Raw genomic sequence first — 23604 nt, 5'->3', positions numbered from 1 at the left:
ATGCACTATGCCGAAAAATGCAGCATGCTCTATGCCGAAAATTCAGGATGCTCTATGCCGAAAACCGAAAATTACAGTTTTTTTAAAAAATGTTTATTCTAAATATAAAATTGTATTATATTTGACTTTGTAATTTTTGTCGGCCATTATCGGCACAAGAAAAGCTCACAAAAAATGTATCCCTTTTAAATTCTTTGTGGCTGGGTTCATACTTGTGCAGTTATACATTGTGTGTGATTTATATGGCTGTGCAGATCACATGCGATGTGAATTCAACAATACAGACTGCATGGCTGAAATCCCATCGCATTCACACCAAAATGGCGCAGGACCCTTTTTTTTGGTCTGCACTGGGATTGGTCTTCCTGCCATCCTCCGGTCCAGAGCCAACCTCTGGGCATGATGACATCTGGAACAGTCCATTCACAAGCCTGCTAGGGTGTGGGTAGGAGCGGCGAGGACCAGTCTTGAGCTCGGAGGATCGGCGGATTTGTTAAGTATATCTCCACTCTGTAATCCCCTAGACAAAAACAAGCAGTTAACTCGTGCAGCACGGGCACAGCCCCACTGCATGGGAGAATAAAAATTTTGCCCAGAGTTCTTATTGAAAGTTCAGCTGGGCTTTAAAACAATTGCACCATAAAGCACCTCATGAAAACGATCGCATTTTATATGACCCTTCAAAAATAAATACCCCTGTTGGACTCCACATACTCCTCTGTTGTCAGTCTGTGTTCTCTATGTATGCACACACAAGAGTAGATACAATTGCACTGTCCAATCAGTAAATCCTAGATCTTATTTTCCAGGGATTGGGGGAACGTGACGTGGATGGACCATGAAGGTGAAAGTCATCTCCGTCTTGGACGACAACTACATGTATCTGATCATAGAAGAACGTACAAAGGATGCTATTGCAGTTGATGCCTCTGTTTCTAAAAAGGTAACTAAGGGTCTGTGCCAATGGGCATTTGTTTGCTTCAAGTGGGTTTTGCATTCCCATACAAGTTTATAGCAAGGCAAAACCTGCTTGAAGCAAGTCAGCAGGAGACCAACCAGACCTGTCAAAGTAAGAATGATCTCCGACATGTCTCAAACTGATCTCATCAACACAAGCCCAAGGACATACATGCAAGCCCTAAGACATGTAAAAGCTACTGTTCATTTTTTTTTTTCTTCACTTTTGTAGGTAAAAGCAGAGTTTATCTCACTGTACTCGGTGAGCTGTGATCATTTAGCTAGGTCTGCTGCTGCCATTCTGCCTGATATCACCCTTCGTATCCAGGAACCATGAGAAGTTTCTGGATTACAGGTGTGGAGCTATGCAGTTGGCAGTATAAATATTGATGCAGCCCTGGCCTATCCCAGAGATGCAGGCTCTGATGGCATGCTGGGAGACTGTATATATTCTGTGAGTACACTGGGCTGAGGGTCTTTCCCAGAGTTGATTTGTCCAGCCTGGAGGGTACGCTGCCCTTTCAGGCAGAAGCTGTTGTTGCCGATGCCTCAGATGGGTACCCTGAGGGGCTGAAATGCTGAGCCTTGTGGCTAAAGAGAGCCGAGTGGGGGCTGTCTGCTGAAGATCTGGGCTGGTATCACTGATGATTTTGCTTGGAAGTTGGATGGAGGCTACCAACTGTCAGACGCTTGAGAGATCTTGGGGACGTTTGTGCTTTTGCAATCACTCTGGTACTACATAGTCAGCTGTAGGTCTATTTAAAGGGGACACCAGATGGTGTCCTGAAGAGCTTTGTAATCTACTTAAAGGGACTCTGCTCTTGTGGTTTTACTACTACTACTAAGCTGAAGTCTACGGTTTATTGCAAGCCCAGACTTCATTATAGCGGGTTCAGGGAATAAAACCAAAGTCCTGTAGACTGGTCCTTGCAGAACCGTGTGAATGGTCCTGTGGGTTTCGGGGCAGAAGTTTGCGAAGCCTGGACACTATACTTGTGGCTTCTACGGGAGTGGCGCTACACTTTTGCATACATTGAGGCACATGATTCTGAGGTGGGCTAAAAGGAAAAGTTCCCCTATTTAATTTATTGAAAGGCACAGGAGAGCCCTTATAAAACAGAAGGTGTTTGCAGGGTCTCCCTTCCATCAGTTACACAAAGTAAAGTTATTCCTTAGTTTAGGATAGTGTATGGAACAATGCAGATGGTTCCTTTATGTCCCTCTGTCACAAACTACTACAGATACAGCCAAATATTCTAGGCACAAGTAGTGTCACTCCCCATCCCGAAACTGCTGTAATGGATTATAGTGAATAATATGATCTGATGTTCTTACATTGCACATCTAGCTCTTTCTGCGTTGCATTCTGAGAGTTGTTAGTGTTTTTGGTTCTTTATCTTACAAATGACCTTGTAGAGGACAGGCTCTGACAGTACAACCGTCCTGTTTCAGCTCCTGGACATTGTGCGGAAAGAAGATGCCAATCTGAAAGCCATCTTGACCACTCACCACCACCTGTAAGTTCAACTCTGAGCCAATCTGTTTGGTACATAATTGTCCTTTTCCACTGCATGTGAATACCGATGGTTTAAAATAGTTTAACCACTTCCAGCCCAGGCCAATTTCGGCATTCCTCTCCATTTTATCTTGCTAGAAAATTACTCAGAACCCCCCAAGTGTGTGTGTGTGTGTGTGTGTGTGTGTGTGTATGTGTATATGTGTATATGTGTATATATATATATATATATATATATATATATATATATATATATATATATATATATATATATATATATATATTACACACACAATCTCACAAAAGTGAGTACACCCCTCACATGTTTGTAAATATTTTATTATATCTTTTCATGTGACAACACTGAAGAAATGCAACAAAATGAGTACACCCCTAAGTGAAAATGTCCAAATTGGGCCCAACGTGTCTGTCAATATTCTGTGTGGCCACCTTATTTTCCAGCACTGCCTTAACCCTCTTGGGCATGGAGTTCACCAGAGCTTCACAGGTTGCCACTGGAGTTCTCTTCCACTCCTCCATGACGACATCACGGAGCTGGTGGATGTTAGAGACGTTGCGCTCCTCCACCTTCTTGAGGATGCCCCACAGATGCTCAATAGGGTTTAGGTCTGGAGACATGCTTGGTCAGTCCATCACCTTTACCCTCAGCTTCTTTAGCAAGGTGGTTGGTTGTCTTGGAGTTATCATGTTGGAATACTGCCCTGCAGGGGGGGGGGGGGGGGAAATCATGCTCTGCTTCAGTATGTCAGTACATGTTGGCATTCATGGTTCTTTCAATGAACTGTAGCTCCCCAATGCTGGCAGCCCCAGACCTTGACTCTCCCACCACCATGCTTGACTGTAGGCAAGACACACTTGTCTTTGTACTCCTCACCTGGTTGCTGCCACACACACTTGACACCATCTGAACCAAATAAGTTTATCTTGTTCTCATCTGACCACAGGACATGATTCCAGTAATCCATGTCCTTAGTCTGCTTGTCTTCAGCAAACTGCTTGTGCATCATCTTTAGAAGAGGCTTCCTTCTGGGATGACAGCCATGCAGACCAATTTGATGCAGTGTGCGGTGTATGGTCTGAGCACTGACAGGCTGACCCCCACCCCTTCAACCTCTGCAGCAATGCTGGCAGCACTCATACATCTTTCCCAAAGACAACCTCTGGATATGACGCTGAGCACGTGCACTCAACTTTTTGGTCGACCATGGCGAGGCCTGTTCTGAGTGGAACCTGTCCTCTTAAACCGCTATATGGTCTTGGCCACCGTACTGCAGCTCAGTTTCAGGGTCTTGGCAATCTTCTTATAGCCTAGGACATCTTTATGTAGAGCAACAATTCTTTTTTTCAAATCCTCAGAGAGTTCTTTGCCATGAGGTGCCATGTTGAACTTCCAGTGACCAGTATGAGAGAGTGAGAGCGATAACACCAAATTTAACACACCTGCTCCCCATTCACACCTGAGACCTTGTAACACTAACGAGTCACATGATACCGGGGAGAGAAAATGGCTAATTGGGCCCAACTTGGACATTTTGACTTGGGGGGTACTCACTTTTGTTGCCAACGGTTTAGACATTAATGGCTGTGTGTTGAGTTATTTTGAGGGAACAGCAAATTTGCACTGTTATACAAGCTGTACACTCACTACTTTACATTGTAGCAATGGGTAATTTCTTCAGTGTTGTCACATGAAAAGATAGAATAAAATAGTTACAAAAATGTGAGGGGTGTACTCACTTTTGTGTGTGTGTGTGTGTGTGTGTGTGTGTATGTATGTGTGTGTGTGTGTATGTATGTATATATGTGTGTGTATATATATATATATATATATATATATATATATATATATATATATATATATATATATATATATATATATAAATTTTGTTTGATTTATTTCAAAATTGTCAGTCTATTTTGTTTATATAAAATAAAAACGGCAGAGGTGATCAAATACCACCAAAAAGCTCCATTTGTGGGACAAAATGGACATAAATTTTATTTGGGTACAGTGTCACATCACTGCGCAATTGTCAGTTAAAGTAACGCAGTGTCGTATAGCAAAATACAGCTGAAGTGGATAGAGAAGTTTTTTTTTTTTTTTTTTTTTTTTTTACTTTTACTGTATTCTTGTTTCTGGGGGATGTGACCGGAAAGTACTAAAGCTGGACACGGCCAGGCATCTAGTCTTTTTCTAAAAAAAAAGAGGCCAATAATGACAGTCCACAATTCTCTGATAGCAGAGTCCCTTAAATGCTCACAAGAGCCTTAAGCTGGATACACACAATACAATTTTCTTTAGATTTTTTTTTTTTTTTTTTCTTCGATTTACCAAAACCATGTAATGAGGTCAGACCTAAACCCTTTCAATTTGTGTGTAATCAGGCAGGCCCTTGCACTACATAGTTAAAGGTAAATCGCTGCCACGGTGCTACTGTGTTCAGCTGGCAGGGAGCCATCCCTGCCAACAGACCACAATGATCACTGCTAGCGGCTATAGCCTCCCTCAGGAAGAATTGCAATCAAGCAATTTTTCTTTTCTTCTACCCATGCTGGAAGGAAATAAATTATACAATCTATGGTCTACTTAACAGTACAAAATGTGGATGACCCTTTAACTGGCGGAGGTGATATGTTTTTTTTTTTATTTGCAGCGATCATTCCCGGGGGAACGCAGACCTGGTACAGCGATTCCCTGACTTACCTGTGTATGGCGCTGATGACCGGATAGGAGGTCTAACTCACAAAGTTATTCACAACCAGGTGCTAAAGGTAAAAGGTTTAGGAGTAGAGGTCGGGTGCCGCCCTAAAGACCTGCAATATAATATTCACTATAATCTGACCATTGAAGCCTAACCTGTTTGGTACATATTTCACACATTTACAGAAGACTGTTTGTCAAGTGCAGGAACCCATGGCATAGAATTGGTCTTCCCTTAGGCCAGCTATACCAATTCAGATTTCTCTCGCTAAACCGTGTTATTGGCAGAATCTCCACTGCTGACGTCGTATTTAGACATCCAAAGCACCTGCAGATGTCTGAATACCTGAACAGTGTGTGCATCTGGTTGGATGCTGTTACTGTTCTGCCTAGTTTTCCACTCAGCTCCTTTAGATTTGTGTTTTTTTTTTTTTCGTTTCAGTTTTTCGTCCGGTAGTCCTTTATCATGTTTATTAACCCCTTGGGGCCAAGCAAATTTAAATATGCGGTCCCACTGGACTGGGCTTTTTTTCCGTGGGGCTGCATAGTTGCATATCTCCCTTTGTGCTGAGCATGCTCCTAGCACAGAGACCGGGGAGCCAGAACTCCAAATTCCAGGTCACCTGATCACTGTGATAGCCATACAGTGACCCTTGTGTTATCTCTCTCTGTCCATGCAGTGAGAGAGGAAAATAGGCATGCGTGCGTGCGTGCGTGTGCGCGTGTAATTGTGTAATAAAAAAAAAAACTAAATCCTACGTTTTTGATCTAGGTCAGTGCCAGGGTTTGTATTAGGGTCAGGTTTTTCTTTTTTTTTTTGTTTTTTTGACAGGATTATTTTAAATTTGTATCCGTGTTAGTGGTCACTGTTTTTAGGTACGATTAAAAAAGCAAAATGCATATTATTGTTTCTGGGCTGTACTACGGGTGCAGGAACCTAACCCATACGTGGTATCACTGCAATCGTTGGGAGCAGGAGAATTTTATTTTGGGTTGTTTGGTGGAAGGTTATGGTAGTAGCAAGAAATATACAGCTACATTTCTATTTTTTTTTTATTTTTAAAACTGAATATATTCATAACCATTTGAAAAAAGAAGAAAATACCTATGTGCTGCTACTTTGGTATAGGATAAGAGAGTGAACTAAGATGGTGAGTTCAAATGATAAGGTAATAAAGGAAGAAAAGAAGGAACTAAGCAGCCAATTCTGTATTTTCACAAAATACTGGTAGTTATTAGCATAGAGGGGGTGAATCGGCGCTAATTCCTTTATAAATAATAAATAAAACCAAGCGCAAAAATATATGATGATCAACTTCAATCAAATAAATCGTGTGGGAAACTGTTAAAGAGGTGTGGGAAATGTTGCGTGGTGAAGAGAAAGTGCTGGTGCCTATAAATACACAGATAATACGTGGCCACAAAATATATGAAATCCTTTTAAAATTATAAAAATCAATACAATAAAGTGCAAAAAGTGCTAAAAATTCTTGTGAATAAAATAGACAAAGTGAAACTTTTTGCTTAAAAATGTCCCAGTGCAACAAAATATATAACGTGGCTTGAAGGTGATGTCTCAAAATCTAAAATTGGGGACTTTTCTTTGTGAGATCCAAAATGGTGTCAGGCAGAGTGAGCAAGGTATCCAAAAATCGGGTGCAATGGCCGCTCACCTCACATTACACCAATAAAGGCGTTAACTGTATTAGGGTAGTGGTTCTCAGATCCAGGTAATGGATTCCTCCTTTTCTCCTTTGGAATTGAAATTGGGGATTGCACCTCAAAGAAGAAAAGGAGGAATCCATTACCTGGATCTGAGAACCACTACCCTAATACAGATAACGCCTTTATTGGTGTAATGTGAGGTGAGCGGCCATACAGGGATCAGCCCCATGGGTTCCAAGTGCTTGGTCATGTGATCCCAACCTAAAGGGTCTTCCATTTCCATGTGCAGCTCTGCTTTGGGATCTATTAGTGCCACCTTTCTGCTTGGCATGCTCACAGAAAAAAGTAAAAGGATAGGGACTAAACCTGGACTTGGCCCAGGGCATCATTGTACAGCATTAGAAATACTCTATAGATGAAGGGTATATTGTGGTTCTCTAGTGACTATGACAAAATACCTTCTTCACAGAGAATTCTAGACCGGTATAGATGTGTTTGACTTTAAAGTTAAAATCCATGCAGGGAACCTTTCCCACCACACTGTATGTATCTCTATCCAACTCCGTGGGCCAGCTTTCTGGACACTGTGTGTGATATGCTTGGAAGCTTTTCTCCATAAAATTCATTACAAGGTAGGTTTGCCAGGTCTTTCCTCAACCCTACCCAGTTACACGGCTTAGGACTGGCATGAGTTAATTTGCACATGCATACTAGGGCCAATTTAGACCTTAGCCAGTTAACCTTGTTACCTCTCGAAACCTGGTTACCTCTCTATACCTCTATCACATGTGTCAAACACAAGGCCCGCGGGCCGAATGTGGCCCTTCAGGCCATTTCATGTGGCCCTCGCACCCAGTGGGAGGGGTGGAAGTGAGATGTGAACAGCCTATGAAAGCGTGCTGATTCCTGCACAATTTACACTCCTGAACTCTGCACTCTGTATGTAGCACATCCCTGAACTCTGCACTCTGTATGTAGCACATCCCTGAACTCTGCACTCTGTGTGTAGCGCACCCCTGAACTCTGCACTCTGTAGCACACCCCTGAACTCTGCACTCTGTATGTAGCGCACCCCTGAACTCTGCACTCTGTATGTAGCGCACCCCTGAACTCTGCACTCTGTGTGTAGCTCACCCCTGAACTCTGCACTCTGTATGTAGCGCACCCCTGAACTCTGCACTCTGTATGTAGCGCACCCCTGAACTCTGCACTCTGTATGTAGCGCACCCCTGAACTCTGCACTCTGTATGTAGCGCACTCCTGAACTCTGCACTCTGTATGTAGCGCACTCCTGAACTCTGCACTCTGTATGCAGCGCACCCCTGAACACTGCACTTTGTATGTAGCGCACCCCTGAACACTGCACTCTGTATGTAGCGCACCCCTGAACTCTGCACTCTGTATGTAGCGCACCCCTGAACACTGCACTCTGTATGTAGCGCACCCCTGAACACTGCACTCTGTATGTAGCGCACCCCTGAACACTGCACTCTGTATGTAGCGCACCCCTGAACTCTGCACTCTGTATGTAGCGCACCCCTGAACTCTGCACTCTGTATGTAGCGCACCCCTGAACTCTGCACTCTGTATGTAGCTCACTCCTGAACTCTACACACAATGCACTCCTGGTATTTATTGCCCCCTTGAGATCCTCCCACTGTTTTTTACCCTCACCCATCATTCAATGTGGGGGGCATGGTTGAATTCCTGCACCTATTCTCTGAGGGAAAAAAAGCCCTGCATAAATTTATATAGTCTGTAGGACTGTAGAACTGGCCCTTTGAGAACAACCATAATGCTGATGCGGCCCCCAATGAAATTGAGTTTGTCTGTCTATATGTCTCTATACCTGTCATGACATTTCCTTACCAGCATCCTTCATGTGATTTGCAGATGTTTGTCTTTACAGTTCGGAGACATAAATGTCAGATGCCTCTTCACCCCGTGCCACACGACCGGCCATATCTGCTTCTATATGTGGGAAGATGGCTGTCCTGACGCTCCTGCACTATTCTCAGGTAACCTCCATTAGGTGAAAACATGCCGTGCCAGATAACATAACCTAATATCAAATAGGCTGATGCCTGATTTCTCTAAACTCTGCCCATAACCCCACACAGATCCAGAGACAAATACAGAATGCGCAACCGCTGACCTCCTTCAGAAAATGCTGCCTGCCTGGCCATCTCTGGTCTCAGTACTTCAAGTTGCTGACTTGTAGTAGGCCTGCAGCCCAGAGGAAAGTCAGACCTGATTTCCATACTTCTTTCTCTTCAGCAACTTAAAGTATAACTTATTTTTTTAAAATGTGGAGAGAGATTCGAGCCCCTGTCAGTTTTTATTGCTGTCTGTGCCCCCGTCAGGGAGATTCAACCGCTCTATTCATCCTGTTTACTATTATCGTTAAAGTGAAAGTAAAAGAAAACCCCAAATTCTGAGTTGTCCCCAGAAAAGTAATCGAGGGGAAATCTTCCAATGGGGACACTAGTTCTGGTGACCTGGGCGTCCCCAAGAAATTCACTTAATTTGCAGGGATTTCCTCTCATTTCCTGTTTGGTTATGGGACAGGAAGTAAAGGGAAATCTCCGCAATGGGATACAGATGGCCAAAAAATTTGATGGGTTAGAACGCTCCCTTACTCTAAAATGGGGGGGGGGGGGGGGAAATTGCCCATAGTTTTACTTTAACCACTTCTGGATCGGAAGGTTTTACCCCCTTAATGACCAGGCCATTTTTGTGATACGGCACTGCCTTAATTTAACGGACAATTGCGTGGTCGTGCGAGAAAAAAAAATCTTCTTTTCCCACAAATAGAGCTTTCCTTTGGTGGTATTTGATCACCTCCTGTTTTTTTTTTTTTTTCTGCACTATAAACAAAAAAAGAGCGACAATTCTGAAACAAACAATATTTTTTTTTATTTTCTGCTATATAACATTCCCAATATATATATATATATATTTTTTTTTTTTTTTTTTTAAATCTAATTTTTTCATCATTTTTGGCCAATTTGTGTTCTGCTACATATTTTTGGTAAAAAAAAATCCCAATAAGTGTATATTGATTGGTTTGCGCAAAAGTTATCGCATCCACAAACTAGGGGAAAGATTTATGTAATTTTTATTTATTTATTTTTTACTTGTAATGGCAGCAATCAGTGATTTTTAGCAGGACTGCGACATTGCAGCAGACAAATCGGACACCTGACATTTTTGACACTTTTTGGGGGAGACCAGTGACATTACTACAGTAATCAGTGCTAAAAAATATGCACCGTTTCTATACCAATGACACTGGCAGGGAAAGGTAGGAATCTGCAACAAAGTTTGTTAAAATCCTTGTAATGTACAGAGATCACCCAGAGGGGAATGTTTTTTTCTCAACAAAAGTGGAATTACGCTTTAAGAAAAATTTTTTTTTCTTCTTTCTTTTTTCCACATTTTTGGTCTTCTTCTTTTTTTCTTTTTTCTCTTTTTTTTTTTTTTTTTCAAATAAAAAAAAAAAAAAAAAAGCCAGTGGTGATAAAATACCACCAAATGAAAGCTAAATTTATGTGTGGAAAAAAAATAAAAATGTCATTTGGTTACAGTGTTGCATATTGTCATTCAAAGTGCGACAGCGCTGAAAATTGGCCTGAGCAGGAAGGGGGTAAAAGTACCCAGCATTAAAACCGTTAAAGTGGTTCTAAAGCTTTAACCACTTAACGACCGGCGCACGACGATCTACGTCGGCACTCAGCCCCGGCCAGGCAAACTGACGTAGGCCTACGTCAGCACTTTTTGCCGGCCCTGTGCGCGCTCCCGCGCCCCGCCGCCGATGACTCGATTGGGTTCAGAACCGATCAGTCATCAGGTCCAGGCCAATAATTTTTGGTCTGGACCTGTTGATCGGTCCTGCCCAATCAGATCATCCTCTAAGCCTGTGAAATGTAAACACAGGCTTAGAGGAGATGTGCCCTCCCCTCCCAACGGTCTTTTTGGATCCAGCGTGAGAGGAGAGCACATCTTACTGTGAGTACTGCACCAAGCACACCCACACACAGTTAGATAGGCACATTTCACCCCCGATCGCCCCCCCAATTAACCCCTACAGCACCTGACACAACACACACTATATACAGCATATAGCATATACCTATATACCTGTATAAGTGTGATTTGTGAACAGGTGTAGCCCTTGCGACCCCCCCTTTTCCACTCAAATTACCCCCCACCCCCCCCTAATAAAGATTTAACCCACTGATCCCCCCTGAACCCCCCCTGATCACCGCCGTTAACCCCTACACCCTCTGTCACATCAGCACTAATACAAACGCAATATACGGTGTTATTGTATTTTTGTATTAGTGTCATTGTGATCAGAATTAGCGCAGGCGACTAAGTTTCTGTCCCAAGAAGGTTTAGGGTCCCCGCCACCCGCCCAATAAAGATTTAAGCCCCTGACCCCCCCCTGATCACCCCTACACCCCCTGCCATAACACACACCGTATACAGTATATAGCATTTTGCTATATACCCGTATAAGTGTGATTTGTGGTCAGGTCTAGCGCTTGCGACCCCCCCTTTTCCACTTGAATTACCCGCCACCCCCCCCTAATAAAGATTTGAGCCCCTGATCCCCCCTGATCCCCTCCTGATCACCGCTAGTTAACCCCTACACCCTCTGTCACATCAGCACTAATACAAACGTAATATACTGTGTTTTTGTATTTTTGTATTAGTGTGATTGTGATCAGAATTAGCGCAGGCGACTAAGTTTGTGTCCCAAGCAGGTTTAGGGTCCCCCCCACCCGCCCAATAAAGATTTAATCCCCTGATCCCCCCCCTGATCACCCCTACACCCCCTGCCACAACGCACACTGTATACAGTATATAGCATTTTCTATATACCTGTATAAGTGTGACTTGTGACCAGGTTTAGCGCTTGCCACCGTTCCTTTTATCCTTAGGATACCCGCCAGCCCCTTCCAATAAAGATTTAAACCCCTGATCCCCCCCTGATCACATCCCGTTAACCCCTACACCCTCTGTCACATTAGCACTAATACACACATAATATACTGTTTTTACTGTATTTTGTATTGGTGTCATTGTGACTTGAGGTTGTGCTAGCTAGCTAGTTTCTTTCCCAAAGGAGGTTTAGGGTCCCCGCCACCCCCCCCAGATCCCCAGCGCATAGTTTAGAAATAACCCCTTGATTGCCACACACACACGCACGCACGCACACACGCACGCACATACACTTCCATTTCTAGTATAGTGTTTGAACAGATCAATATCTGATCTGATCAGAACTATACTAGCGCCCCCATAGTTTAGGGTTCCCAAAACGCAGTGTTTGCACGATCAGCACTGATTCCTGCCAGCACCTGCGTTTAACCCTTTCACCCAGGTAAGTGTAGTAATCAACAGATTACTGTCACTTACAAAAAAACCCAAGACACAAAACCGCTGTGTTAGCAGAGTCAGGCCTGATCCCTGCTAGCATTAGCAGTTTTTTTGGTAGCGCTTGAAATAATCTTCGACAACCAGGTGCTTTTATTACCTGTGAGTCGCATCACTGTACGGGTAAATTTAGTTACCAAAATGTCTAAACGTTCGTACAGTGATGAAGCTATTTACAGTATAATGACCATGTCAGGTGAGAGCGATGGGGAAGCCTCACCGGCAGAATCAGGGTCAGTATACGAACCAAATGACAGCAGCGGCTCCCTGACAGATAGCTCCGACGACAGATGGGTCCCTGTTAGACCCAGGCGTACCCGACCCCATTCTGGTGTTGTTGAGATGCAGGAATCGCAGGGTGCTCGTATGAAGCAGAGTGTGGGTACTAGTGCCGCTCATCCTTCTGGCGACCTGGCAAGCGCCAGCGGCCTAGTACACCCTGGACCTAGTACAACCAGCACTGCAGTAAGACCTGGTGACGTGGCGAGTCCCCTAAGTGCAGTTGAAGCTGGTGCGGTGGCTAGCACAAGTAGTGGCCCGCAGCCACCGCGTATTCGAAGACAGGCCCGTAGAGCCCATAGTGCCCTCCCTGATGCGCTGGCATTTCCTAATTGGCAACCCACTGATACTACAGCGCCAGTACTTCCCCCATTCACCGCCCAACCTGGAATCCACGTGGAGACAGCTGGTTTTACGCCCCTGAACTTTTTTGAGCTGTTCTTCACGGAAGATCTTTTCAGATCTATTGTGGATCAATCAAATTTATATGCTCAACAATTTATCGCCGCCAACCCAAATTCGCCCCTTGCCAGACAATTCGGCTGGAAACCTTTAACGGTTTCCGAATTTAAGATCTTTCTGGGCCTTTCCCTCCACATGGGCATAACTAAACAGAGTGAATTGCGGCTATATTGGTCCACTAGCCCACTTCACCATATGCGCATGTACTCTGCCTCCATGTCCAGGACGAGATATGAGCAAATTCTGCGATTTATGCATTTCAGCGACAATGAAATCTGTCGTCCTCGGGGAGACCCTGCATACGATCGGCTCCACAAAATTCGGCCCCTCATAGACCACTTCAATCAGCGGTTTGCAGCCTTGTTTACCCCCGAACAAGTTGTCTGCGTTGACGAGTCCCTGATTAAATTTACTGGCCGCCTTGCTATGAAACAGTACCTCCCCAGCAAGCGTGCCAGATACGGGGTCAAACTGTATAAATTGTGTGACAGGGCCACAGGCTATACAGTTAGTTTCCGGGTCTATGAGGGAAAAGATAGCTGTGTGGAGCCCCCCAACTGCCCAGACTACATAGGGAGCAGCGGTAAGATCGTTTGGGACTTGGTGTCACCCTTATCCGGAAAGGGGTACCATTTGTACGTGGACAACTTTTATACAAGCGTGCCACTATTTAGTCACCTGCTCGAATTACAAATTGGCGCATGTGGCACCGTGCGACCTAATCGCCGGGGCTTCCCCCAACGGCTTGTAGATTCCCGTCTTAGTCGGGGGGCGAGAGCCTGCTTGAAAACGGACAAATTGCTTGCGGTGAAGTGGAAGGATACACGGGATGTTTATGTTCTGTCCTCCCTTCACGCAGACACGACAATCCAAATCACTACGGCAACTGGCGTTGTGGAGAAACCCCTCTGTGTCCACGAATATAACCTTAACATGGGAGGGGTGGACCTTAACGACCAGATTTTGGCGCCGTATTTAGTTGCCCGTAAAGCCAGACGCTGGTACAAAAAAGTGTCTGTTTATTTATTCCAATTGGCGATGCTGAACGCCTTTGTCCTATACAAGGCGTCAGGACGAACTGGATCTTTCCGGGAATTCCAGGAAGAGATCATCCTTGCCTACCTGTACCCAGGAGGCATGCCTGCCCAACTTCCCCTTCCAGATGCAGTGAGCCGGCTGCATGAGAGGCATTTTCCTTATGCCCTCCCGAGTACCCCTACCCAAAGATGGCCCCAAAGAAGATGTCGTGTCTGTCGCAGGCGCGGATTTAGGCGTGACACCCGTTATTGTTGTCCCAAATGTCCTGACCAACCTGGTCTCTGCATCGGGGAATGTTTTGAGCGCTACCATACACTAGTGGAGTATTAGTGTAGGGTACAGCACGACACAGTGTAGGGCACACAAACACAGGGTCTCGAAGGATGTTGGATGTCCATCGACATTTTGAGAGACCCAAGCTGGAAGAGAAGATCGCAGAAGATCGCAGTCCCAAATCAAGACATGAAGAAACAGTTAGAAAGAAAAATAAAAGGATCCAAAAACTGTTGTTGTGTCAGTCATTTTATATGTCCTTCTACTCTTCTTACTGTACATTTAAATGTCCTTTGTTTGTTTTTTCATTCTTTTGTGACCTGTTTCTCTTGCAGGTACTTGTCGGCTACCACGCATTGATTTTATATATTCTGACACAAACAGTGTTTGCGCTCAGCATATATGGATACCTTTGCTGATAGCAGCTGTGGTGATTTTCTGATTTCAGCACTGCAGTTAAAATCCTATTTTGGTATACGTGGATAGTGCCGTGTATACCCATCATTAAATTCAGTGGGTGGTTGTTTGGGCGGTTAATGATGAGAATCCAAAAACTTTTGTTGTTGTCAGTCATTTTATATGTCCTACTCTTCCTAATGTACTTTTTTTAATGTACTTTGTTTTTTCATTCTTTTGTGACCTGTTTCTCTTGCAGGTACTCGTCGGCTACCACGCATTGATTTTATATATTCTGACACAAACAGTGTTTGCGCTCAGCATATATGGATACCTTTGCTGATAGCAGCTGTGGTGATTTTCTGATTTCAGCACTGCAGTTAAAATCCTATTTTGGTATACGTGGATAGTGCCGTGTATACCCATCATTAAATTCAGTGGGTGGTTGTTTGGGCGGTTAATGATGAGTAATACTACGCATTATTCTTGTGCTGATTTCTGATAGGTTCTCTTTTTTTCCGTTCAGCCCACAGGCTGCATGAAAAAAAAAAAAACCTATATGCCAAACAAGGACTAGCAATGTACTGGTACGTTGCTGGACTTTGAGTGGTTATACCAGGATGATGCCTGCAGATTTAGGCATCATCTTGGTATCGTTTTTTACAGCCAGCGGTCGGCTTACATGTAAAAGCAATCCTAGCAGGTAATTGGCCGCTAGACTGCTTTTACATGCAGTGGGAGGGGCCTCCCCCCCCCCCCCACCGCCGCCTTCCGCAGCCTTCCGTGGTTTTTCTCGGGCTCTCCTGTCCCACCGGTTAACCCGAGAGTGCAGCCGGTGGTTCAGTTATCTAACCATAGAGCTAATTGAAGATTAGAATGGCTCCAATCATCTCTATGGCCTAAGATGCCGGAGGCTACGAGCATTTCATGACTTCTTTTTCGCCAGAAATAAACAGGGCCATTGGGAAATTGGGAAAGTATTTTATCACACCAATTTTGGCGTGGTCAGAAGCATTAAGGTCAGAGGAGAGATCTAGAGTATAAAAGACCCCAATTTTTAAAAAAAAGAGTACCTGTCACTACCGATTGCTATCATAGGGGATATCTAAATTCACTGTGATAGCAATAAAAATGATTTAAAAAAAAAAAAAAAATTAAAGGAAAGGTGTCAAAATAACATAAAAGAGCAAAAAAAAAAAAAAAAAAAATCGAGCTCTGCCCCCTTTCCCCCGTGCTTGCGCGCAATGGCACACGCAAGCGTTGGTCTAGTGTCATATGTAAACCGCAATTTCAGCATGCATGTGAGGTATCGCCGCGATCGCCAGATCGAGTGCAGTAATTCTTGCAGTAGACCTCCTCTGTAAGTCTAAAGTGGTAACCTGTAGAGACTTTTAAAGGTTTTTAAAAATGTACGTACGTTTTTGCCGCTGCGCAGGTGTGCGCAATTTTTAAAGCATGTCATGTCAGGTGTCTATGAACTCGGCATAAGATCATCTTTTAAATTTTACCAAACAAATTGGAATTATATAGTGTATTTGTGCAATAAATTTAAAAAAAATGTATTTTTTTCGCAAAAATTGCGTTTGGAAAATCTGTGCGCAAATACCGTGTGACAAAAAAAATTGCAACATCCACCATTTTATTCTATAGGGCCTCTGCTTTAAAGAAATATATAATGTTTGGGGGTTCAAAGTAATTTTCTAGTAAAAAAAAAAATATTTTTTCATGTAAACAAAAAGGCACAGAAAAGGCTTGGTTTTCAAGTGGTTAGAAGAGTGGGTGATGTGTGGCTAAGATTGAGCGTAAAATGCCGGGACTGTTCAAACACCCCCCAAATGACCCCTTTTTGAAAAGTAGACACCCAAAGCTATTTGCTGAGAGGCATGGTGAGTCCATGGAATATTTTATATTTTGCTACAAGTGTCGGGAAAATTATTATTTCTTTTTTTTTTGTTGTTTTTTTACAGAAAGTTGTCACTAAATGATATATTGCTCACACATGCCATGTGTATATGTGAAATGACACCCCAAAATACATTCTGCTGCTTCTCCTGAGTACAGGGATACCCCATGTGTGGGACTTTTTTGCAGTCTAGCCGAGTACAGGACCCCGAAATCCAACCTCCACTTTCAGGCTTTCCAAGGGCGTAAATTGTTGATTTCACTCCTGACTACCTATCACAGTTTCGGAGGCCCTAAAATTCTAAGATAGCACAAAACCCCCCCAAATGACCCCATTTTGGAAAGTAGGCACCCCAAGCTGTTTGCTGAGAGGCATGGTGAGTCCATGGAATATTTTATATTTTACCACAAGTTCCGGGAAATATATATATATATATATATATATATATATATATATATATTTTTTTTTTTTTTACACAAAGCTGTCAGTAAATGATATATTGCTCACACATGCCACGGGTATATGTGAAATGACACCCCAAAATACATTCTGCTGCTTCTCCTGAGTACAGGGATACCCCATGTGTGAGACTTTTTTGCAGTCTAGCCGAGTACAGGACCCCGAAATCCAACCTCCACTTTCAGGCTTTCCAAGGGCGTAAATTGTTGATTTCACTCCTGACTACCTATCACAGTTTCGGAGGCCCTAAAATTCTAAGATAGCACAAAACCCCCCCAAATGACCCCATTTTGGAAAGTAGACACCCCAAGCTGTTTGCTGAGAGGCATGGTGAGTCCATGGAATATTTTATATTTTACCACAAGTTCCGGGAAATATATATATATATATATATATATATATATATATATTTTTTTTTTTTTTACACAAAGCTGTCAGTAAATGATATATTGCTCACACATGCCACGGGTATATGTGAAATGACACCCCAAAATACATTCTGCTGCTTCTCCTGAGTACAGGGATACCCCATGTGTGAGACTTTTTTGCAGTCTAGCCGAGTACAGGACCCCGAAAACCAACCTCCACTTTCAGGCTTTCCAAGGGCGTAAATTGTTGATTTCACTCCTGACTACCTATCACAGTTTCGGAGGCCCTAAAATTCTAAGATAGCACAAAACCCCCCCAAATGACCCCATTTTGGAAAGTAGACACCCCAAGCTGTTTGCTGAGAGGCATGGTGAGTCCATGGAATATTTTATATTTTACCACAAGTTCCGGGAAATATATATATATATATATATATATATATATATATATATATATATATATATATATATATATATATATATATATATATATTTTTTTTTTTTTACACAAAGCTGTCAGTAAATGATATATTGCTCACACATGCCACGGGTATATGTGAAATGACACCCCAATATACATTCTGCTGCTTCTCCTGAGTACAGGGATACCCCATGTGTGAGACTTTTTTGCAGTCTAGCCGAGTACAGGACCCCGAAAACCAACCTCCACTTTCAGGCTTTCCAAGGGCGTAAATTGTTGATTTCACTCCTGACTACCTATCACAGTTTCGGAGGCCCTAAAATTCCAAGATAGCACAAAACCCCCCCAAATGACCCCATTTTGGAAAGTAGACACCCTGAGCTATTTGCAGAGAGGCATGTTGAGTGTTTTGCAGATCTCACTTTTTGTCACAAAGTTTTGGAAATTGAAAAAAGAGGAAAAAAAATGCATTTTCCTGTTTTTTCTTCATTTTCCAAAAAAAATGAGAGCTGCAAAATACTCACCATGCCTCTCAGCAAATAGATTGGAGTGTCTACTTTGCAAAATGGGGTCATTTGGGGGGGTTTTGTGCCATCTTGGCCTTTTATGGACTTCAAAAGTGTGATAGGTAGTAAGGAGTGAGATCAACAATTTACGCCCTTAGAAAGCCAGAAGGTGCAGATTGGTTTTCCGGGTCCTGTACGCGGCTAGACTGCAAAAAAGTCTCACACATGGGGTATCCTTGTACTCAGGAGAAGCAGCAGAATGTATTTTGGGGTGTCATTTCACATATACCCATGGCATGTGTGAGCAATATATCATTTACTGACAACTTTGTGTAAAAAAAAAAAAAATATATATATATATATATATATATATATATATATATATATATATATATATATATATATATATATTTCCCGGAACTTGTGGCAAAATATAAAATATTCCATGGACTCACCATGCCTCTCAGCAAATAGCTTGGGGTGTCTACTTTGCAAAATGGGGTCATTTGGGGGGGTTTTGTGCTATTTTGGAATTTTAGGGCCTCCGAAACTGCGACAGGTAGTGCAGAGGTGACATGAACAATTTACGCCATTAGAAAACCTGAGAGTGTTGATTGGTTTTCGCGGTCCTGTACACAGCTAGGCTCCCAAAAAGTCTCACACATGGGGCATCCCCATACTCAGGAGAAGTGGCAGAATGTATTTTGGGGTGTCATTCCACATATACCCATGTCATGTGTGAGAAATTTATCTTTTAGTGACAACGTTGTGTAAAAAAAAAAAATTAAAAAAAAAAATTGTAATTTTCCCGAAACTTGTGGCAAAATATAAAATATTCCATGGACTCACCATGCCTCTCAGCAAATAGCTTGGGGTGTCTACTTTCCAAAATGGGGTCATTTGGGGGGGTTTTGTGGTATCTTGACATTTCAGGGCCTCCAAAACCGTTATAGGTAGTGAGAAAATGCAATGAAAAATGTACGCCCTTTGAAATTCTGATGGTGGTGATTTGTTTTCCGGCTCCCGTACACAGCTACGCTCCCAAAAAGTCTCACATATGTGGTATCCCTGTACTCAGGAGAAGCAGCAGAATATATTTTGGGGTGTAATTACACATATACCCATGGCATGTGTGAGCAATATATCATTTCAATGACAACTTTGTGTAAAAAAAAAAATTATTTTTGTCATTTTTCAAACACCTGTGACAAAAAAATAAAATATTCAATGAGCTCAACATGCCCCTCAGAACATTCCTTAGGATGTCTACTTTCCAAAAAGTGGTAGTTTGGGGGGGTTTTGTACTGCCCCGCCATTTTAGCACTTCATGAAATGAGATAGGCAGTCAGAAATTAAAGCTTCGTAAATTTCAGTATTTACACCATAGTTTGTAGACGCTATAACTTTTGCGCAAACCAATAAAAATACGCTCATTGATTTTTTTTTTTTGTCAAAGACATGTAGCTAAATATATTTTGGCCAAAAAAAATGACATAAATTGAGTATATTGGATATTTTTTAAAAGACAAAGTTGAAAATGTCATTTTTTTGCAAAATTTTCGCTCTTTTTTTATTAATATCGCAAAAAATAAAAAGCGCAGAGGTGATCAAATACCACCAAAAGAAAGCTCTGTTTGTGGGAAAAAAAGGACGTAAATTTTGTTTAGGTACTGCATTGCATGACCGCGCAATTATCAGTTAAAGTCACGAAGTGCCAAGTTGAAAAAAGGGGTCTGGACCTTTAGCAGCCAAATCCTCCGGGGCTTAAGTGGTTAAAGATTTTTACCTTAATGTGTTTTCTGTATTAAGGTAAGAAATCTTTGTGTCCAGGATGCCCCCCCCCCCCCCCCTTAGACTTACCCAATCTTGATCAGCACGACAGCAGAAGCTCTCTTCTCCTGCTGCTGTCGATCAAATCCTATAATGAGAAATCAGAGGGCGGGGCTAAGTCCTGCTGTCTTTGTCTATGGATGCAGTGAGCCTGCAGGAGTAACCCCCTTAGAAAGCAGCTTGTTAGGGGGAGCCAGGAACGCCAGCAGGGGACCACAGAAGAGAAGGATTGGGGCTGCTCTGTGCAAAACCATTGTGTATTAAAAAAAAAAAAAAAAAATAAGGTTTAGAATCACAAAAACTTGCTTTACCCTAATCCTGTGCTTTTCCAATGCAGAACATACTCCGCCCCCCCCCCCCCCCCACTACATTCAGCAAACTGGAGCAAAGAAAATACCTGGTACTTCCATGTATAGAGAGACATACTGTATGACAGCACTGGAGCTGTCACATTGGGGTGGGGAGTGTTCTTGCCCTGAGTAAAGTTTGATTGAGTTACTCCGAACTTACACATGATCTCCATCCAGGGGCGTAACTACAGGGGTTGCAGGGGTTGCAATCGCTACCGGGCCCCATGCTCCAGGGGGCCCGGTAGCAAACCAGTGGGTGAACTTCTAGGATCTCAAAGGTCACACTTGCGACCGGGCCCTGGCATTTCACCACTGTGGGGAGGCCCCAAGATTGCAGGAAGGGGGCCCACTGCAGAACTTGTGAAAGGATCCTGATGCGGGACCATAATAAAAGGCCATGCAATGAGATTAAAGAGCCTCAGGATTAGTGGGAAGAGCCCCGGGCTTGAAGGGAAGGGCCCCGGCCAGGGGTCTGGGGGGCCCTTCATGGTTTCTTGCATCGGGGCCCTGAAGGCTCTAGTTACGCCTCTGTCTCCATCCATGGGCTCAGTATGTGGGCAGTCTAGATGGGTGGTTTCCTTAGACACAAGTCCCCTTTCTTTTCTTCAGAGCTGAAGTAAGCAGGTGGAGGAAAGCCATTGTAAATAAAAATTCAATATATCTTGTCTTTCCTCCTCTTCCCCAGGTGACACGCTGTTTGTTGGAGGCTGTGGGCAGTTCTTTGAAGGCACAGCTGAGCAAATGTACAAAAATTTGCTGGAAACGCTCAGCTCTCTGCCTCCTGAAACGGTACGCCAACAACTTCTTCTGACACTTTCTCATGAGTTTTTAACCTGTACATTTGGGGGAATGGGAATTTACGTTTATCTGCAATCAGAATATAGGAGTGTGGAGCCAAATCACAGGAAGGGTATGGCCAAGGAAGGTAGAAAAAAAATGCTGCCTTAGGCAACCTATTTTTGGTATTTCACCCAAAGAGTGGAGGGCAGAGACTTCAGGGAAGATAGACATTAGAAGACACTTGGGGATTGAACTGACCACTGTGTACTCTACCTATAGGAAATACCACTAAAAGCATTGTAAGGATTTTAGAAATCTTTATTGTAGACCTGCGCCTGCTTCTTCTGTTCTGATAAAAGGGCAAGAATAGTCCAGTGTGCTTCCTGAAATATTTAAAAATGATTGCCATGTTTGGAAATGCTTACTTTCACAGAAGAAGGGGGATAAGGATTCTAGGAGTAGAAAGAATTTTTACCAGTGACAAATAATTGTGGCTGGCTGCAGAATGAGGTGGAAAGAGACAGACATTTGCTCCAGGGAAAAGTGGCAGTGCCTCTTGATATCACCTGATCCTCATTTTCAGCAACTTATACTTTCAATTCCATGTTTCCTGCTGCAGGAGTCCACACCGGAGTGTTGGGTGCTGGTGAGTTTTTCCAGGTGGATGGTGTCACTGCACCTCCCCAAGTGATAGCCCGAGCAGGGTCACTCGTAGTTGGAAGGTCATATGCTCCCCCCATACCTGGATACCCAGATTGGAGTTGGGAGGCCATGAGGGAGTGTGAATGTATGAGTAAACTGGGTGTGGGCTCTCAGGAGACACTGCTAAGCCAGCCATACATGGCTAAATATGTGCCTAGTCCAGCCGGCCATACATGGATCACAATGTGGCTAGTCCAGCAGGAACTGGCCACATTTCTTTCACTTGAGTTTTATTATATAGAAACCACAAGTAAAAATAGACGGTTTCATATCTAAAAATCTGTGCAAAAATATGAGCAAGTACAGAAGGAGTTTCTCTCCATAAATGTGTAACATAGGTGTAAAGGACCCTTCGTCCTAGGGTCCTAGGGTTAGTTACATCAGCAGTATGTAATTAACAGAACCTTGTCTGGAGATTCGATGCGCTTTGTTTTGTGAAAAAAGACTTTCAACTAGGGGCCCTTATGCAATAGAGGGCAGTGTAGTTATCCTCAAAAAGAGGTACTACTCTTGCTCGAGGACATAAAAAGAAAAAAAGAGAGAAGGGTGATGTTTTAGCGCAGAGTGCGAGTAGATGAAAAAGGGAGAAAAAGAGGGGGGGGGGGTGTATCAGGGGAAGGCCATTTCTGTCCCAGAGGGTCGCTTTAGGTATGTTGATCTATGATCTTTAGTTATAATTCCAGAAAGCGTGTAGGTGGTTGTGTTAGAAGGAAATAATCTAGCCAGGGCTGCCAAATGCGTAAAAAATTGTGGTGTGTGTCGGGTAATAGTGCCTTTAATTTCTCATTCACCAGAATACCATGCACTCAGCTTTTCACTTATTCAAAATTGTGGACCAGAGACTTCCACGATTTCGCAATAGTCTGCTTCAAGGCGGAAAATATATGTCACTAGGGTACCCTCTCGTTTGGTAGCGCCTTCTATTGGTTTGTGAAGGAGCGCCTCCCAAGGATCTTTGTGCAGATTTATATGTAACACCAAACTGACCATGCTCTAGACTCTAATCCACAGGCACCTAACCCTAGGGCATGTCCACCATTTAGGTTTCATATGTCCTAGTTCTGAGTATCCCCTGAAACATGGGGAGGGGTAGGAGGAAAGGTGTTTCGCAATTCTAGCTGGGGTAAAATATCATCAGGGCAGAACTTTGAAAAAGTTTAAGGTTATAACATTACAGAAAGAGAGCGGAATAATGCCTTCCAAATTTTCTTCCATGTCTCTGGAGTTTGTGTGGCTCCAAAGTCCTGCTCTCAGCTGGAGCAGTAAAGCGGGGCTCGTGAGTTGGAGTTGTTTAGTATGGAATAATAGAATAGGGAGATAAGACCTTGAGTTGTGGAAGATGTTGCAGTCGTGGACCAGTCGTGTTTTTTTTGTCAGGGATTCCAGCAGATGGTGAGTTTGGAGATAGTGAAATTTCTCAGAGCCTGGAATGTCGTATGCATCCTTGAGACGATGTTTCGGGAAGACAGAAGAGACTGAACTATGCCACCATTGACAGCGTTGAGGACTTTCCAGACCCCGGGTAAATAAAGGTC

The 23604-nt window shown here is 43.2% G+C and overlaps 1 protein-coding gene across 2 annotated transcripts in view; it reads left to right on the top strand.

Moving 5' to 3' along the window:
* The first annotated feature begins 802 nt into the window (after positions 1–802).
* LOC309558784 (hydroxyacylglutathione hydrolase-like protein) overlaps positions 803–23604 on the top strand; it is a 34192-nt gene continuing 11390 nt past the window's right edge. Inside the window, exons 1-5 of one of the 2 annotated variants that reach the window (XM_082261840.1) lie at positions 803–943; positions 2410–2474; positions 5149–5266; positions 8770–8878; positions 21273–21376. In XM_082261840.1, coding sequence (XP_082117966.1) covers positions 839–943; positions 2410–2474; positions 5149–5266; positions 8770–8878; positions 21273–21376 — 501 coding nt within the window. In that variant the 5' untranslated portion in view covers positions 803–838. The remainder of the gene's footprint in view (positions 944–2409; positions 2475–5148; positions 5267–8769; positions 8879–21272; positions 21377–23604) is intronic. The other variant, XM_082261841.1, reaches the window with a different exon arrangement.

The sequence above is a fragment of the Pelophylax lessonae genome (genome assembly GCF_965119305.1).
Source record: "Pelophylax lessonae genome assembly, chromosome: 6".
NCBI lineage: Eukaryota > Metazoa > Chordata > Amphibia > Anura > Ranidae > Pelophylax > Pelophylax lessonae.
This window is presented reverse-complemented; position numbering and strand designations above follow the sequence as displayed.